At 39.7% G+C, this 13,301-nt stretch overlaps 1 protein-coding gene across 4 annotated transcripts in view; it reads right to left on the reverse strand.

The window, feature by feature from the left end:
- Nucleotides 1-2,323: 2,323 nt before the first annotated feature.
- Nucleotides 2,324-13,301, reverse strand: part of tbc1d1 (TBC1 (tre-2/USP6, BUB2, cdc16) domain family, member 1) — a 62,811-nt gene continuing 51,833 nt past the window's right edge. For all 4 annotated transcript variants that reach the window (XM_081608780.1, XM_081608774.1, XM_008412548.3 and 1 more), the window contains 6 exons: nucleotides 12,819-12,919; nucleotides 12,553-12,696; nucleotides 11,396-11,555; nucleotides 9,354-9,523; nucleotides 4,381-4,557; nucleotides 2,324-3,750 (listed from right to left, as the gene is read on the reverse strand). In XM_081608780.1, coding sequence (XP_081464906.1) covers nucleotides 3,559-3,750; nucleotides 4,381-4,557; nucleotides 9,354-9,523; nucleotides 11,396-11,555; nucleotides 12,553-12,696; nucleotides 12,819-12,919 — 944 coding nt within the window. In that variant the 3' untranslated portion in view covers nucleotides 2,324-3,558. The remainder of the gene's footprint in view (nucleotides 3,751-4,380; nucleotides 4,558-9,353; nucleotides 9,524-11,395; nucleotides 11,556-12,552; nucleotides 12,697-12,818; nucleotides 12,920-13,301) is intronic.

Here is a 13,301-nt window from a genome sequence, read left to right on the forward strand (position 1 = left end):
ATTAAGACATGAGGTGCCTGAAAAATACCTTCTTGGGTTCACTGGCGGTGTCAATTACAGCATCATCTCAATAGTATGAGGCTTCTATCAGGTCTGACATAAGAGGTCAAAGGTCGGGAGCAACGAGGTCTACCCGTGTCCCAATCCTCATTCTTATGTTGAGCTGCAAATATTGAACACGTCAGTGGAGAATTAGGAAACGTCAGGCAGCAGCAGAAGAAGAAGAAAGTCGGAACTGTAAACCATGAAAAAGTTCAACATTTTTTGTCACACCAAACCATCACTGACTATGGAAACTTCACACTGAACGTTAAAAAAACATGAACTGTTCCTCCAGACTCTGGGATGTTGATTTCCAAATGAAATTCAAGCTTCACTTTTAAATGAAAACCAGTTTGGTTCTTTTTCTCCTTAGTCCAGGTAAGACACCTGGCTTGACACGGGGAACGCCACATTTGGAGCCCATGTTTAGTGTTTGAGTTTTATAATGTGCAGATTCTGGTTTCAGCCTGAAGGGATTTTGTTTAACAACTTTCTCAAGGCTGCGGTTGCAGCTTTTCCTTCCACTCAACTTTCTATAAATGTGCTTGGCTACAACATTCTTTAGCAATGACTTTTTAAAATTCACCCTTTAAAAAAATGGTTAAACAACATTCTTATTTTTTGAGACACTGAATTTTGAGTTTTCATTTATAGGACTTATGAAAAATAAGAAAGACAGACTTGAAATATTACATAATAAATAAATGTACACTAGTTTGTATATCAGCAAAGAAATGATTAAAGTTCAAAAATAGTCACTTTTTAAATGTATCAAAATGTTTTTAAATTTTTTTGTTGCTATTTTTGGGGAGTGAAACAAATTCATTCATCGGTCTTTGTGTGGGCCATATTGTTTTTGCTCATTTGCTCCAATAGATACGTTGTGTGTGTGTGTGTGTGTGTGTGTGTGTGTGTGTGTGTGTGTGTGCGTGCGAACGTGAGTACAGTCAGCTTTTATAGCATTTTCACAGGCAGCAGCTGATTGCGATTAAAGAGCAGGACTCAGTTTTACAGCAGCAGGGCTATAAAACGATGGGTAAAGAGAGCTGAGCTTTTTCATTTACTCTTTCAGAATCAAAGATTTATAAGCACTGAATCATAATGACACCACTAATAAAATTTATTTTTCTGGCAGTAGCCTAATGCCATATTGAAAAATGTTGACAAAAAAAAAGTCAACCTCTAATTTGATTGAGTTTGGAAAAGATTAACAAAATCACTGATGGGTCTTTTTGTGCTCATATTTTCAGAAAAGGATCTTTATCAAAATCCGGGGTCTCTTGTCCTCAACCCACAGTGTCTACAGAACTTCGGTTTGCAGACAGATGGGCATGGAATAGGATCGTTTTGTTTTTGTTTGTCTGGTGAATCATTTCTGCGTTTCTAACTGAAAGACCTGATGATCTTTTGTCAGTTTTCTGGCAGACTCAAACCTTAACTTACCATAAAACCGTGAGTTTTTTTTTTTTTTAAGAGGTCATAGAGTTCTACAGGTTCCCAGGAGCTGTGCAGGAGGAATGGCCCGGAGCCTCGTAGATCCTCCACCAGTGGTCATGAGATACCCTCCACCTACACATCTGGTATTTTCCACTACAGACACCTGGAGTGTTTACTAGTTCGACCTCATTGGATCAAAACACAGTGAACTTCCTTCACCATCAAGTGTGCATGGCGGCAAGATGAACACGGGATAACAGGAAGTTGTCAATTCTTAAGAAAAAGTTCCTGAAAACCTAAAATTTTTTAGTTAGGCTTACTCTAAAGAGAAAGTGTGGAGCAGGACTGGATCACTGCTGATTCCATTAAAATAAAATTAAAAAATCTGTTAATATGTGATCATGTCCTACATTAAGTACTTGAAGTTCAGATTGTTCATCCTGACCAGACGGAAGATGTTGAAATTTACTTGCGTCCAGAGAAAACATTTTGTTGGGAACATCCGAGTTGACTTTGAGGAGCTCTCCTCCCACCCACAGACGCAGCGTTCCGGCTCACAGGAGAACAGATTCTCATACGACAAACTCAGAGGCTTGTTTTAACTGATCAAAGGTTACGCAGATTAAATTTACAGCAGATGCAAACCAACAAGAGAGCCAACTTGCCTGAGCATGCTCTCTAACGCCTCTGCAGGAGCTCCTGAACTCCAGTGATGTATAAATGTGTGTGTGTGTGTGGGGGGGGGGCGTGTTTCCATATGCAAAAAGCTTCAATCAGAGCCACGGCATTGAAAGTGACTGACGTGTTTAGACAGGAGGCAATCTACGACAATTGACATGTTACATCTGATCCATGACTCTTTATTGTAAGCAGACAACCTCAGGCACGAAAAGAACACAGACTCCATGTGTGCTGAAATAATAATGAGTTGTATTTTAAAGTACAAACTGACAATAGATCAATAAAACAGAAAATATGTGCAAAAGAGTAAAAGCAAAAAAAAAAAAAAAAAAAATCTACAAAGTGATAAACAGCTTTTCTTTTTGGATCAGTGAAGTGCACAAGAAACAGTAACATTCAGACGTTCATGTACAGACGCACCAAGCTGCAGCTCGGCTCCGAGGAGTTCAGTGTGTCGGGAAAATACAGTAAAACATTTACACCCTACAGATTGTCTCAGCGGCGCGGGCGTCGCACCCGAGCGTCGTTTTGGAAATAACTTAGAGGAGCCTGGTAGGGCTCCCCCGTCCTGGACGGGGAGCGCTGCCGTTTCAAAACCCCCACCCCGCTCCGCCCTCCATCCTCGCACACGATTCGAAGTGTATTCAGAGGTGAAAAACAGGATGTGAAATGGACTGGATATATTGTATCACTCTTCCTGTGAGCTGCTGTCGCTAAATGAAGTTAAAATGCACACGGTCAGGAAGCTGGGAACTACAAGTGCCGAGGAAGAATCAAAAATAGCTGAACCTAGCTCACCTCCCGACCTAAACATTTCAGCAGCACCCGGCGTCGTTTAGATAACGTCACATTCAGCCTTTGTAATAGATAAACCGAAAACAGCGCTATACGAGGCTAATCACGCCAGAACACAGCAGCGCGCTTTGTTTGTTTCTTTGGGACCAACTTTGTGTAACAGCGATCGTGTCTCAGAATACTGTGTAGTGGAGTCTTTGTTCTTCCAAATAAAGCATCAAGATGTTCTTTGGCCTGTTTAGCCTGGTCGGATCCAACACAGACAAATAAAGCTGTGTGTGAAACGTGCTCTTTGTGAACAAACAGACAGGTGAGAATCTATCTGATGGTTTTCTGTTTGAACAGTAGAGGCTCAGTGCTAACTGGGGGTTTGTTTACATGTGTAAGAGGAAAGGAAAGCCCTCTCATCCTGCATCCTTTTCTCATTTACTGGAGGTGTGAGAGACCAAGTTAGGAGTCACTTTAACAAATTCTTCCTTTAGGGCTGTAACCCTCGCTCTTCCTGCATTCTGCCTGTGTTCACATGCAGCTATTAACATTTAAACTAGACAGAGGCCACTGTGCTGCCGTTTGGCTGTGGTCAAAGTCTCGTCTTTGGGGAGCTTAGGGGAGCGTCTGCCCGTCGAGGTCGGCGTTGATGCCCAGCTCGGTGAGGAACTTGTGGAGGTGTGCGATGGTGCTGGCCAGCTGCTTCTTTTCCTCCTCGAGAGCAGAAACCTGCTCCTTCAGCTGTCCCTCCGACTGCGCCAGGGCCTCCACCCGACTCTCCAGGTTGCAGACCCGCGCGTGGGACACCTGCGTTAAAAAGGCATCAAAACGTCATGTTACAAACCCAAACTTCACGGTTTTGTTGGGATTTTATTTGACAGATTAGCACAAAGTAGTGGCAGGTGCGGAGGGGAAGGATCGTCTCTGACAGATGCTCTCCTTACTCATCGTCAATTTAATGTGCTACAATTAACACACCTGACCAGCTTTGTGTAGACGCACACATTTTCAACTTTACATGCAGAGTACAGTTTGAGTGTAACAAATTCAATCTACAGAAAGAAAATCAGAGTATCATCTCTGGACACTAAACTAAAAGCATCACTGACGGCGCGTTGAAGAGTTATGAAGGGTTTGAAAAGAGCGCATTCCTCCTGCTGCTCCTCGTTCAGTTATTTATTATGACAGGATTTTGTTGAGACCGTCTCTCAAAATGAAGGACAACTAACTAAATCTAATGTGACCTCTGTCGCTTCCTGACCTGTCAGCTCAGGTCAGGGGTCTGCAACCTGTGATTCTTACAAAACCAAATAATTAGGTGACTTCTGAAGGCAATTTACTTGCACTAGGTTTCATTTAGACGCATCAGAGTGAAGAGGTTTGATTACACATAAGCTTTCAGTCGTGGATCTTCACATGTTCTGTATGTCCGCATACCTGCAGCTCCTCCAACAGGTCCAGGTTCTGCTGCCGGAGGCTCTGATTGGTCCTTTCCAGCTGTGCAGCTCTTTGCTGCTGGTTGAGGGTTGGGGGCGTGTCCAGCAGCTCATCCTGCAGCACGTGGTACTCAACCTCATAGGCCTGCAACTGCTTGGACACATCCATCTCACAAACCTGATAAAACAAAAACCATGACAAAAAAAATACAGCTACAACAACAAAAACAATTTACCAAGGACTCAAACCTTCTAAAAACGTTAGACTTGAACGTTTTACTAGTAGCAGGCAATCGAGTTTCTACCGAAACATATGGAATTACAAAAGATAACTGACACAGGGTGCATTTATTTACGTAAACTGTCTATGATATGCTACACTATCTGTTTCGTTTAGTTAATAACAGTAAAAATGGGTCCAATTGAAATATGGCATTGCTGCAGTGTTTTGGCGTTTTTGGACTCAAGGCCTCACACTGAAATTAGGTCAACACTTCTTTCTGAAGAGAAAAGCAAACTATAATTGAGAGAAAGCTTTCAGGAGGGAGGCAGATGTCATCCCGTGTTGCTCACATATAATTAAAGGCTTTACTCTTCATTATCCTCAGGATTTAGGAGCTGTTTGGATTATTAAAGCTGAGACGTAGATTTATTCCCGCTCTGCTTTGCTTTGTTAATCAGTAGGGTTATGTAGAAGGCACAGTTTGAGTGAGAGGTGGGACACGAGCAGCTTTGGATAACTTTCCTCAGGACAACGCTAAACACGTTGGTACTTTAGCACCAACATTACCATTTATACAAAGTCCAGGTATTTTATTCAACATTTGAAAAATATATTTTCTCTTTGTAAAATGTATGATCCTACACTAACAATTTGCACTGGTGTGTCTAATTATTTTTCATAAGACTTTTTAAATCACTGTCAAATGAAGGTAATATTGATCTGTAAATGACTAATAATCTAATGAAAATAGTTTCTTATTTGGAGCAGAATTACATCTCAAGATACATTAAATAACATATTAAGAGATGCTCATTTCCTACCTGGTTTGAATGAGTTTAAATCTAGATCTGACAGACGTGACAAATAATTCCAAGTGCAACTTTATTCAGATTTTACTTTATTGCATTTTGCGTTTAATATGATTCATTCATTTCGTCTATCTGGCTATGAAAATATTTGATAGAAATAGTTGTTCTCCAGTGAACTCAGGAACGTTTTTTTGTTCGTCTCCGCAGATACAACATCTTGCATCACAAAACGAACACAGCGCCGTTTATTTATTATGTAAATATTTATAAACCGAGTTTACATTCACTATTTCAAGTCTCGTTTGCAGGAACTGAGACGCAAATGGACCCGCACTTCCTGACCAGTACGCATAGGAGAAACTAATAGTTACTGTGGCACGACACTCTTTACAGTAAATTAAGTGCATTATATTTTTGGCTTTAGTGCATCTTGGCCAGCGAAACTGGCGAAGGCGCTGACTATAAAACACTTCCCCCTGTTAATTTCAGTGGCTCTGGCTCGGAGTGGATCGTTTGTGGCTCGTTATCTGAGACCGTTTCCGAACCACAACTTCACGTAACATAGGGGCGTTGGTAGCTCCGAGTCAGAGTAATGGTAATGACTTTTCGGATGGTTCAGACCTCAACTTTTCTACATTTTCTTTCCTCAACCACATAAAATCCACTCTTACTTGGCTTTCGTAGCCTACTAGCCTAGCCTACTCACCGCTGACTGCAGAGTACAGACGTAGTTACGTAAGGTCTGGTCCACGGCCAATCAGAGAGGAGTTCCCGCCTTTCACTGTCTCCGATTGGTTTAGACTACAACATGGTCCCAAAGTGCGTCTGTTTTCAAAGCGGATCTTTTATTACCCCCAAGAACTGGTAGCGCTATTGCGACATGAGACTTTTTTTTTTTTTTTTAAAGTGTAACATTTAGAAATCTAATCTGATCTGATCAAATTGATCTCACTCTAGAGCCCTGTAGGATGATCTGTTAATTACAACAGATCTTGATCAATAAAATGTGCCTCTAGTTTCACAGATCATCGCAACTTTAACCAACCTCCCAAACTAAAAGTGCTTTTTGTGCTGAAGTTGAAACTTGGTTACCTACAAACCTGGCTGCAATGTGAAATGGAGAACCAACTCTAGAGGGAAATAACCAGTGACAAACCAGTTTGTTGCATCATGCAAATGTCAAAGGTAACCCTGAAGCTAAGTTAAGTTTGTAATACCCAACAGCTTTAAATTAAAGCATCAACTCGGCTGCTTGACGAGTTGTAGGTTAATATTCTAAAATACAGAATCAGGGATGTTAGTAATTGGAGACATTCAGCAGGTACACCTGATCTTATGTATTTTCTAAAAACGGCGGAATGACACTGACTTTAAATGACTTAACACACACACAACAGCTGCACTGGGTGCTGCTGGAAAGGCAGGGCGTGGCTCACACCAACGTGAGCCTCTGTCACTCAGAGCTGAGGTGGAACTGAGGCAAGTTTAAAAGGTTACCTGTATTAAATGACAAAAACAAACACAATAAAACGCTGCAGGAATTTTGACAGTGAAATTGACGTAAGAAAAGATACAAGAACTCACAGATCCATCTAATCCCTTCAAAAATGACGGAGGCGGCAATCAGGAGTGATTCAGAGTCAACACCGAAAGTCAGGTGATATTTACTGTCCTATTGTTCACAAATACTTGCTTTAAGACTTAAGCAAACTCCACAAAAAGTCTAAAACTGGCAACGTTTTTTGCAAAGTCAAACAAATGTTGTCTCTAAATTTTTTTTAAAAAGGTTGTAACAGTAAATCTGCTCTGATCTTAAATGTAAACAAATTTGTGGTGAAGGATAATTTTTCAAACTCAATCAATTCTGGTTCTACATCCCACAAATTACTTTATTATGATGACTTTCAGCAATAGCTCTTTAAAATCAACATGGGAGACGTGAATATTGGTGGATTTTAAGCTATGTAAGGAGTCATCAAAGTAAAACCTAAGAATAAATGCTTTTCATTGTGTGCCGCTTTAGTTTATCATTTTCTAAATCACTCTTAAATCTTTACAATGTTATATTTCTAACTCCTAAATGATGTTTCTTCTAAAGTTTTTTTTTTTTTCATTAAATTTATATGTAATAATAAAAAAGACAAACCTGAACAGAAACCATACAAATTGTTAAACTTATTGATTTGGACAAACTGGTTGCCACCCCTATTATTAAAGTGGTAAATAAAATAAAAAAACATTTTACACAACATTCCCTAAATATTTTTTACGGAAGTTTTCTGAGGTCCCTTTCAGCCACATTTTTGCATTTTAAGTACAAGACTTTACGATTAATTAATTGTTGAAACTGTTTGGCGATGGATGGATGTTGAAGGCAAATGTCCAATCTATCTTTTTCATTATCCACATTTCTAGACCATGTGGAGCCCCATTTACTGCAGTTTTGTAATTTTACACTGAAAACTACGAAACCTAAACTTTGCTTAAAGTTAATTTACTCAGAGGAGAAAATAAAATTAAGAATAATTGTTTTAAACAAACACACCAGTGTCATGTTTACTGTTCTTGATCTCCTGCTGTTAATACTTTGTACAACAGGAAAGTATTTAGTCTCAACCTATAAAATTTCACAACATTGGAGCGAACAGAGAAAGGAATCCTTCCTCTAGGAATACTCTCTTTAGATCATCTTTCTAGAGTTGCAAAATCTCTCTCTTCTCCCCTTTCTTCACTGTAACAGTAAGATCTAGGTCTGGGGACGGTGACGGCCACTGAGGGCTGATTGTGTCTGGTGAAATATTTCTGTGTTTATTTGACTTTATGTTTTTTTTCTTCTGACTGTACTGACCAATATTTCAGTGTAAAGCCCAGATTTTGCGTAAAATGTCTAATGGTCGTTTCATGTTTTACCTCCATTAACATGTTATTCTCTGTGTCGTAGAAAGATACAAATGGGTCTTTATTTAATGTAAAAGCTAAAAGAAATGAGGATCTGTTTCAGGTTATACTTATCCGCCTGGAAAACAGAAAGTCTTGGATTACTAATTAGAGGATCCATACATTTTGGTGACATTTATTTTTATTTGGGGGCTGATGAAGAAAACAATTGTGCAACCGAAGCCAAAACTGATTTAGCATTGATCACAGGTACAGCTAAAAACATTAAAACATTATGAAAAATGTTTAATATTTTGTGTCACTCATTTTAGAAAGTGAATCTTATTTATTCTATAGATCCATCACACAAGGAGAGAAATATTCCAACCTTTATTTCTTGTAATTTTGATGATTATGGATTAGAGATGATGAGCACCCAAAATTTTGTGTTAGAAAATTAGAATATTGTGAAAAGTTAAACATTGGAATCTTATTGTGTCACACCCTAATCATCAGCTAATTAACTTAAAACGCATAGAAAAGTTTCTTGAACCTCTAAATGTCACTTTATGTCTCTGTAGTTGTCTTTAAATCACTTGGTCCAACTGTGGTAGTTTCATACAGGCTCTGTAAAAACATCTGAATGTGACAATCTGTTGCAGTCTCATCCCAGTCCAACTCAACTGATTGTTTGTATCCAGTCACAGCAAACATTCAACATTTGTCCGCTGCAATTTTATGTTGCTGAGGTGTGATGAGTGGCTGCATTTCTGCAGGACTGTGTGGGCTACAACCTGCACACACGGACATGAACATGCAGACATTAACCTGCCCGGACTTGTTGCTTGTTTGATCTTTTCATGGGAGCTGTTGAAATTACTAAAGTAAAATGCTGTATTCTTCCGGACTAGTCTAGGCTACTAAGGTGTGTCCGTATCAGTTTTTATGGGAAGAATGAAAACAATGAGAAGTGAAAATGTAAACTTTTAAAGTTGAATGTAATTCAAGGATGAATGAGATGCAGTTGCGTTTTAAACTAAGCCAGCTTAGTGTCTTAATTCCCACCTGGTTGATGGTTTTCTCCATCTGCACCAGGCCGAGGTTGGGCAGTGTGGTCTTTATGAAGTCCACTATGGACTCCAGGCTGTCGTGCTGGAGGATCAGAGGCTTGTGGCTGCCCAGAAGGCTCAAGGCTACTTTGAAGATAACCTCTGAACCCTGAAGGAACAACATATCTGGTAAAGAGAGAAGAAAAAAAAGCTGGTCAAAGGTTACTAAATTAGAGAGGGGAAAAAAAGATGTACAACACAAAAGAGATGGGGGGGAAAAAACCAAAGCTCTGACGTGAAAACTTATTAGGATGCATTTGAATAAATACAAATCATGACAGGTGGTGACAGTGAAGTATTTATGCGTGACTTAAAGGCTTGTTTTTAAAAACAGAATAATGAGCTGACGTCAATAGAATAAATGCAAAAGCAAACATAAATATATGTTAGAGTGAATCTGCAGAGCTAAGCGAGGGTGTGCTTTTGTATTTTTTGTCTTTCTTTGAATACATCAGGGTGTGGTTTTGGGTTAGGCAGGAGTGCATGAGATCATAGATGAGAATAAGGAATGGGAGCAGAGGTGTGGAGCCCAACATGCGATACCCAACACGTGACGCCCTCATTCACAAACACGCACGAACACACACTGATCGTTCTGCTCAGATGAGCTCAAGGAGACAGCAAGTCTGGTTCAGTCGCAGAGCCCGATATAAGAAATTAGGCATGACAACAATACTAAGGATGGAATGAAGGAGAGAAAAGATAAGGCTTAAAAAGGAGATAGAAACTAAGTGGGTGTTAAAACATTTAAAGATAAAAAGACGCAGAGGAAAAAAAGTCAAAAAGTGACTCTGAAAATCATCACTCTGTGACTCACTCTGAGGTTGAAATCTAAAGAGTCTATTCTTAAAGAGACAATTACTGAAAATATACTCCAACACTTTAGAGTACTATTTTATCAAGTATTCTTAATATTTTACACCCATTTTCTGCGGGTGTAATAAGAGTCGTGCATCAAGTTGACTCGTACTATCTAGGATGGACTTTGAGTAGAGTCGCTGCTCCTCCACGTGGAGAGGAGTCGGGTTAGGATGCCTGCTGGACACAGGTGAGGCGTTCTGGACATTCCCCACCAGGAAGAGACCCAGAGGAAGACCCAGGACACGCTGGAGGGACAGTGATCTCGGAACGCCTTGGGATTCCTCCAGAGCAGCTGGCCCAAGTGGCTGGGCACAGGAAGTCTGGGCCTCTCTGCTTAGGCTGCTGTAACCCGACCCGACCCCGGATACGTGGATTGAAAAGGATGGATGGATCCAACAAGATCTTCTTGCAATATTAATCCCATAAATTAACTGTCAATGTAACATCAGTCTGGAAAAGAATTATCAAGTTCTTGTTAGGATGACACTATGTCTGATGATGTCAGTTTAACTAAAAAAGCGATTGTCCGAGAGGCGAGTACAATCTGTTACCATCACAGAGGAACACAGAGAGACGGGACAAACAACCACAGTGCGAGGTCAGACATCACATGTTGGGCTCCATACCTCTGCTCCCATCCCATCCATTCCACTCCTACATATTTATCATGATAGAAATGTATTTATCGTTATTGCATTTTCACAAATTCCCCAAAACTGCTCATTTTAATATTTTCTCCACTGTTAAATCAATGAGAGCATCAATAAATATGAATACTTTTGAAAGTATGATTAAATGAGCTCGTCACACCTAGAATACATACAATCTTTTCTTTTATCTGTAGATAATCAAACAAAAAAAAAAAGCTGATGGCTACTTTTCCCAAAAGTAAAATCACTTTTTTTTATGAACTCAATGTGATCTGGATCTATCATTACATCTCTATTATTTACACATTAGGCTCATCTCTGCCATCACAAACTCTTATCCCAAGTTAAACCTATAAGTTCTCCGTTCCCTGACATGGTTTCTACTCTTCAGTAAATGTGGTTATCTTAGTCACAGCAAGAGGATTACAAGCAGTTACAGTGCGGGCCGAATCTCTAAGTGCATAAGCATGAAGGTCTCAGATCTTACCGAAGACACGGGCCACAAAGCCGAGGGGGAAGTGTGACGCGAACAGCGTGAGGAACCAGGGGGTGGCGTATAAGCTGGGGCCGATCTCCTGCTGCTCCAGGTGGCCGTGCAGATCCCTGTGGTAGTCATGAAGCAGCCGAGACAGCTGGTACATCTGAATCTGATGGAGGAAAACCGACAGGCCCACAACATGTTATACTTTTACCTTACATTTAATTAAAAGTGAATCAATTACAAGCCAAACATTGAGTTTTTAAACTTTTATCTAGCTCTAATGTTTAATATAAATTGCAGGAGGAAAACAGTTTGAGAAAAAAAAAATACTGTCTGGAATTTATTTAATGAAATTACTGTATATCAAATCTTTCCACAGGTGTTTTGTTGTCTTATAATGCTGGTAGTTTTGTAGATTCTTACTTGACTGAGTAATAAAACTATTATTATTTAATAAATACATACAGTATCACATGACCAACGTAGAAAATATCTTAACAGATGCCGTCACATCTTCACCGGGGGAGGCAACACTTTAAGTACTGAGAAACCAACTTTATTAATAAATCTGGTGCTTTAATACAGGCCGGTTAATGAAGGTGCTTTTTCAGTGCTGCAGATGTCATTGGAGATGTCACTTCACAAATACAAAATCTTACGACACATATTTTATTAATATATGTGTGCAACTTGCCACAATGGCGCATTTAGTTTTCAGGCTTCGTGTCTAAAACTCTGAGCTGCATCAGTTTAATGTTCATCCCTCCTGGTTAACCTCATTCTTACGCCACATTGATTCAAACTGTTTTGATTCCAACAAAATAGGAGCAAGTTAATACAATAAAATCAGGTGATATCTGCATTTAGCTCTGTCCAAGTGAAAGATCAAATAAAACGCTAATCTAACAATCTTACCAGTGCAGTCAGAGCGTCATTAGACGCTCGAGGCCAAGAAAAACCCAGCACACCAACAGCGTACTTAAAAGCTTAGCTCTGGCCTTCACAGATGAGGAAATTCAAGTGTCAAAGAATCAATCGTAATAAATTTCTACCCAAGCCAACCATTATAATCATAGTGATGATTTTTACTATGTTAAAGAAGAAAAACAAACAAAGAGGAATGCACTAAGCGACTTTAGATAGGGAAACAATCTGCATCTTACCTGCAGGATAATCATATCAGGCCTGTACTGCTTACGAAGCCCGACATCAAACATTAGAAATTTGAGCATGTTGAATGCGTCCTCCTCCCCCATGTGCAAAAGCAGAACTCCAGCAATGAAGGACAGGCCCTGACAGTAGCCCACCTACAGCAACAAGATAAATGGTAAGTAAGAGTTTTTATGCCTCTAAGAAAAATGAAACCTGACATTCACTTTCATTCCACCGACGAACATGAAGAAAAAAAAAAAAAAAAAAAAAAACTTACCTCGGGGTCAAGCAGTGAGTAAGCTTTCAGTATGTTGAACAGTGAGAGCTGCCCTGCTCCCAGCTGCGCTTGGAAGTATGGGTGAGTGGGAAAAGTACGACCTGGAAGAGACATTACCATCTTATTTATCCATTAAGAACCATTAAAAGCGCCCTATGTAGAGCTAAAATTAATCCCAAAATATTAATAAGAGTGGATGGCTTACAAAGGTTTTAAAAAACTACCACTTTGAAACCACCAACCTTTCTTTCCCTGGAGAGACCAGAACTGTTTCCTGCTGTATTGACTACAGAGGAGTGCAGAGCAATTACTCTGCCTGTCGCTGAGCACTGAAGGCCAGCAGACTGAAATGATTAATCCGATTATTTGTGAAGAACTGATTATTGAAATAATCAACTAATTTAATAATTGATGAATCATTAACCAAATTATACAGACTCAAACAAAGGCCCCTTGTTGAAAAAACCTCGAACATATTCAGAA

The sequence above is a fragment of the Poecilia reticulata genome, chromosome 1 (assembly GCF_904066995.2).
Source record: "Poecilia reticulata chromosome 1, P_reticulata-male-v2, whole genome shotgun sequence".
Lineage (NCBI taxonomy): Eukaryota > Metazoa > Chordata > Actinopteri > Cyprinodontiformes > Poeciliidae > Poecilia > Poecilia reticulata.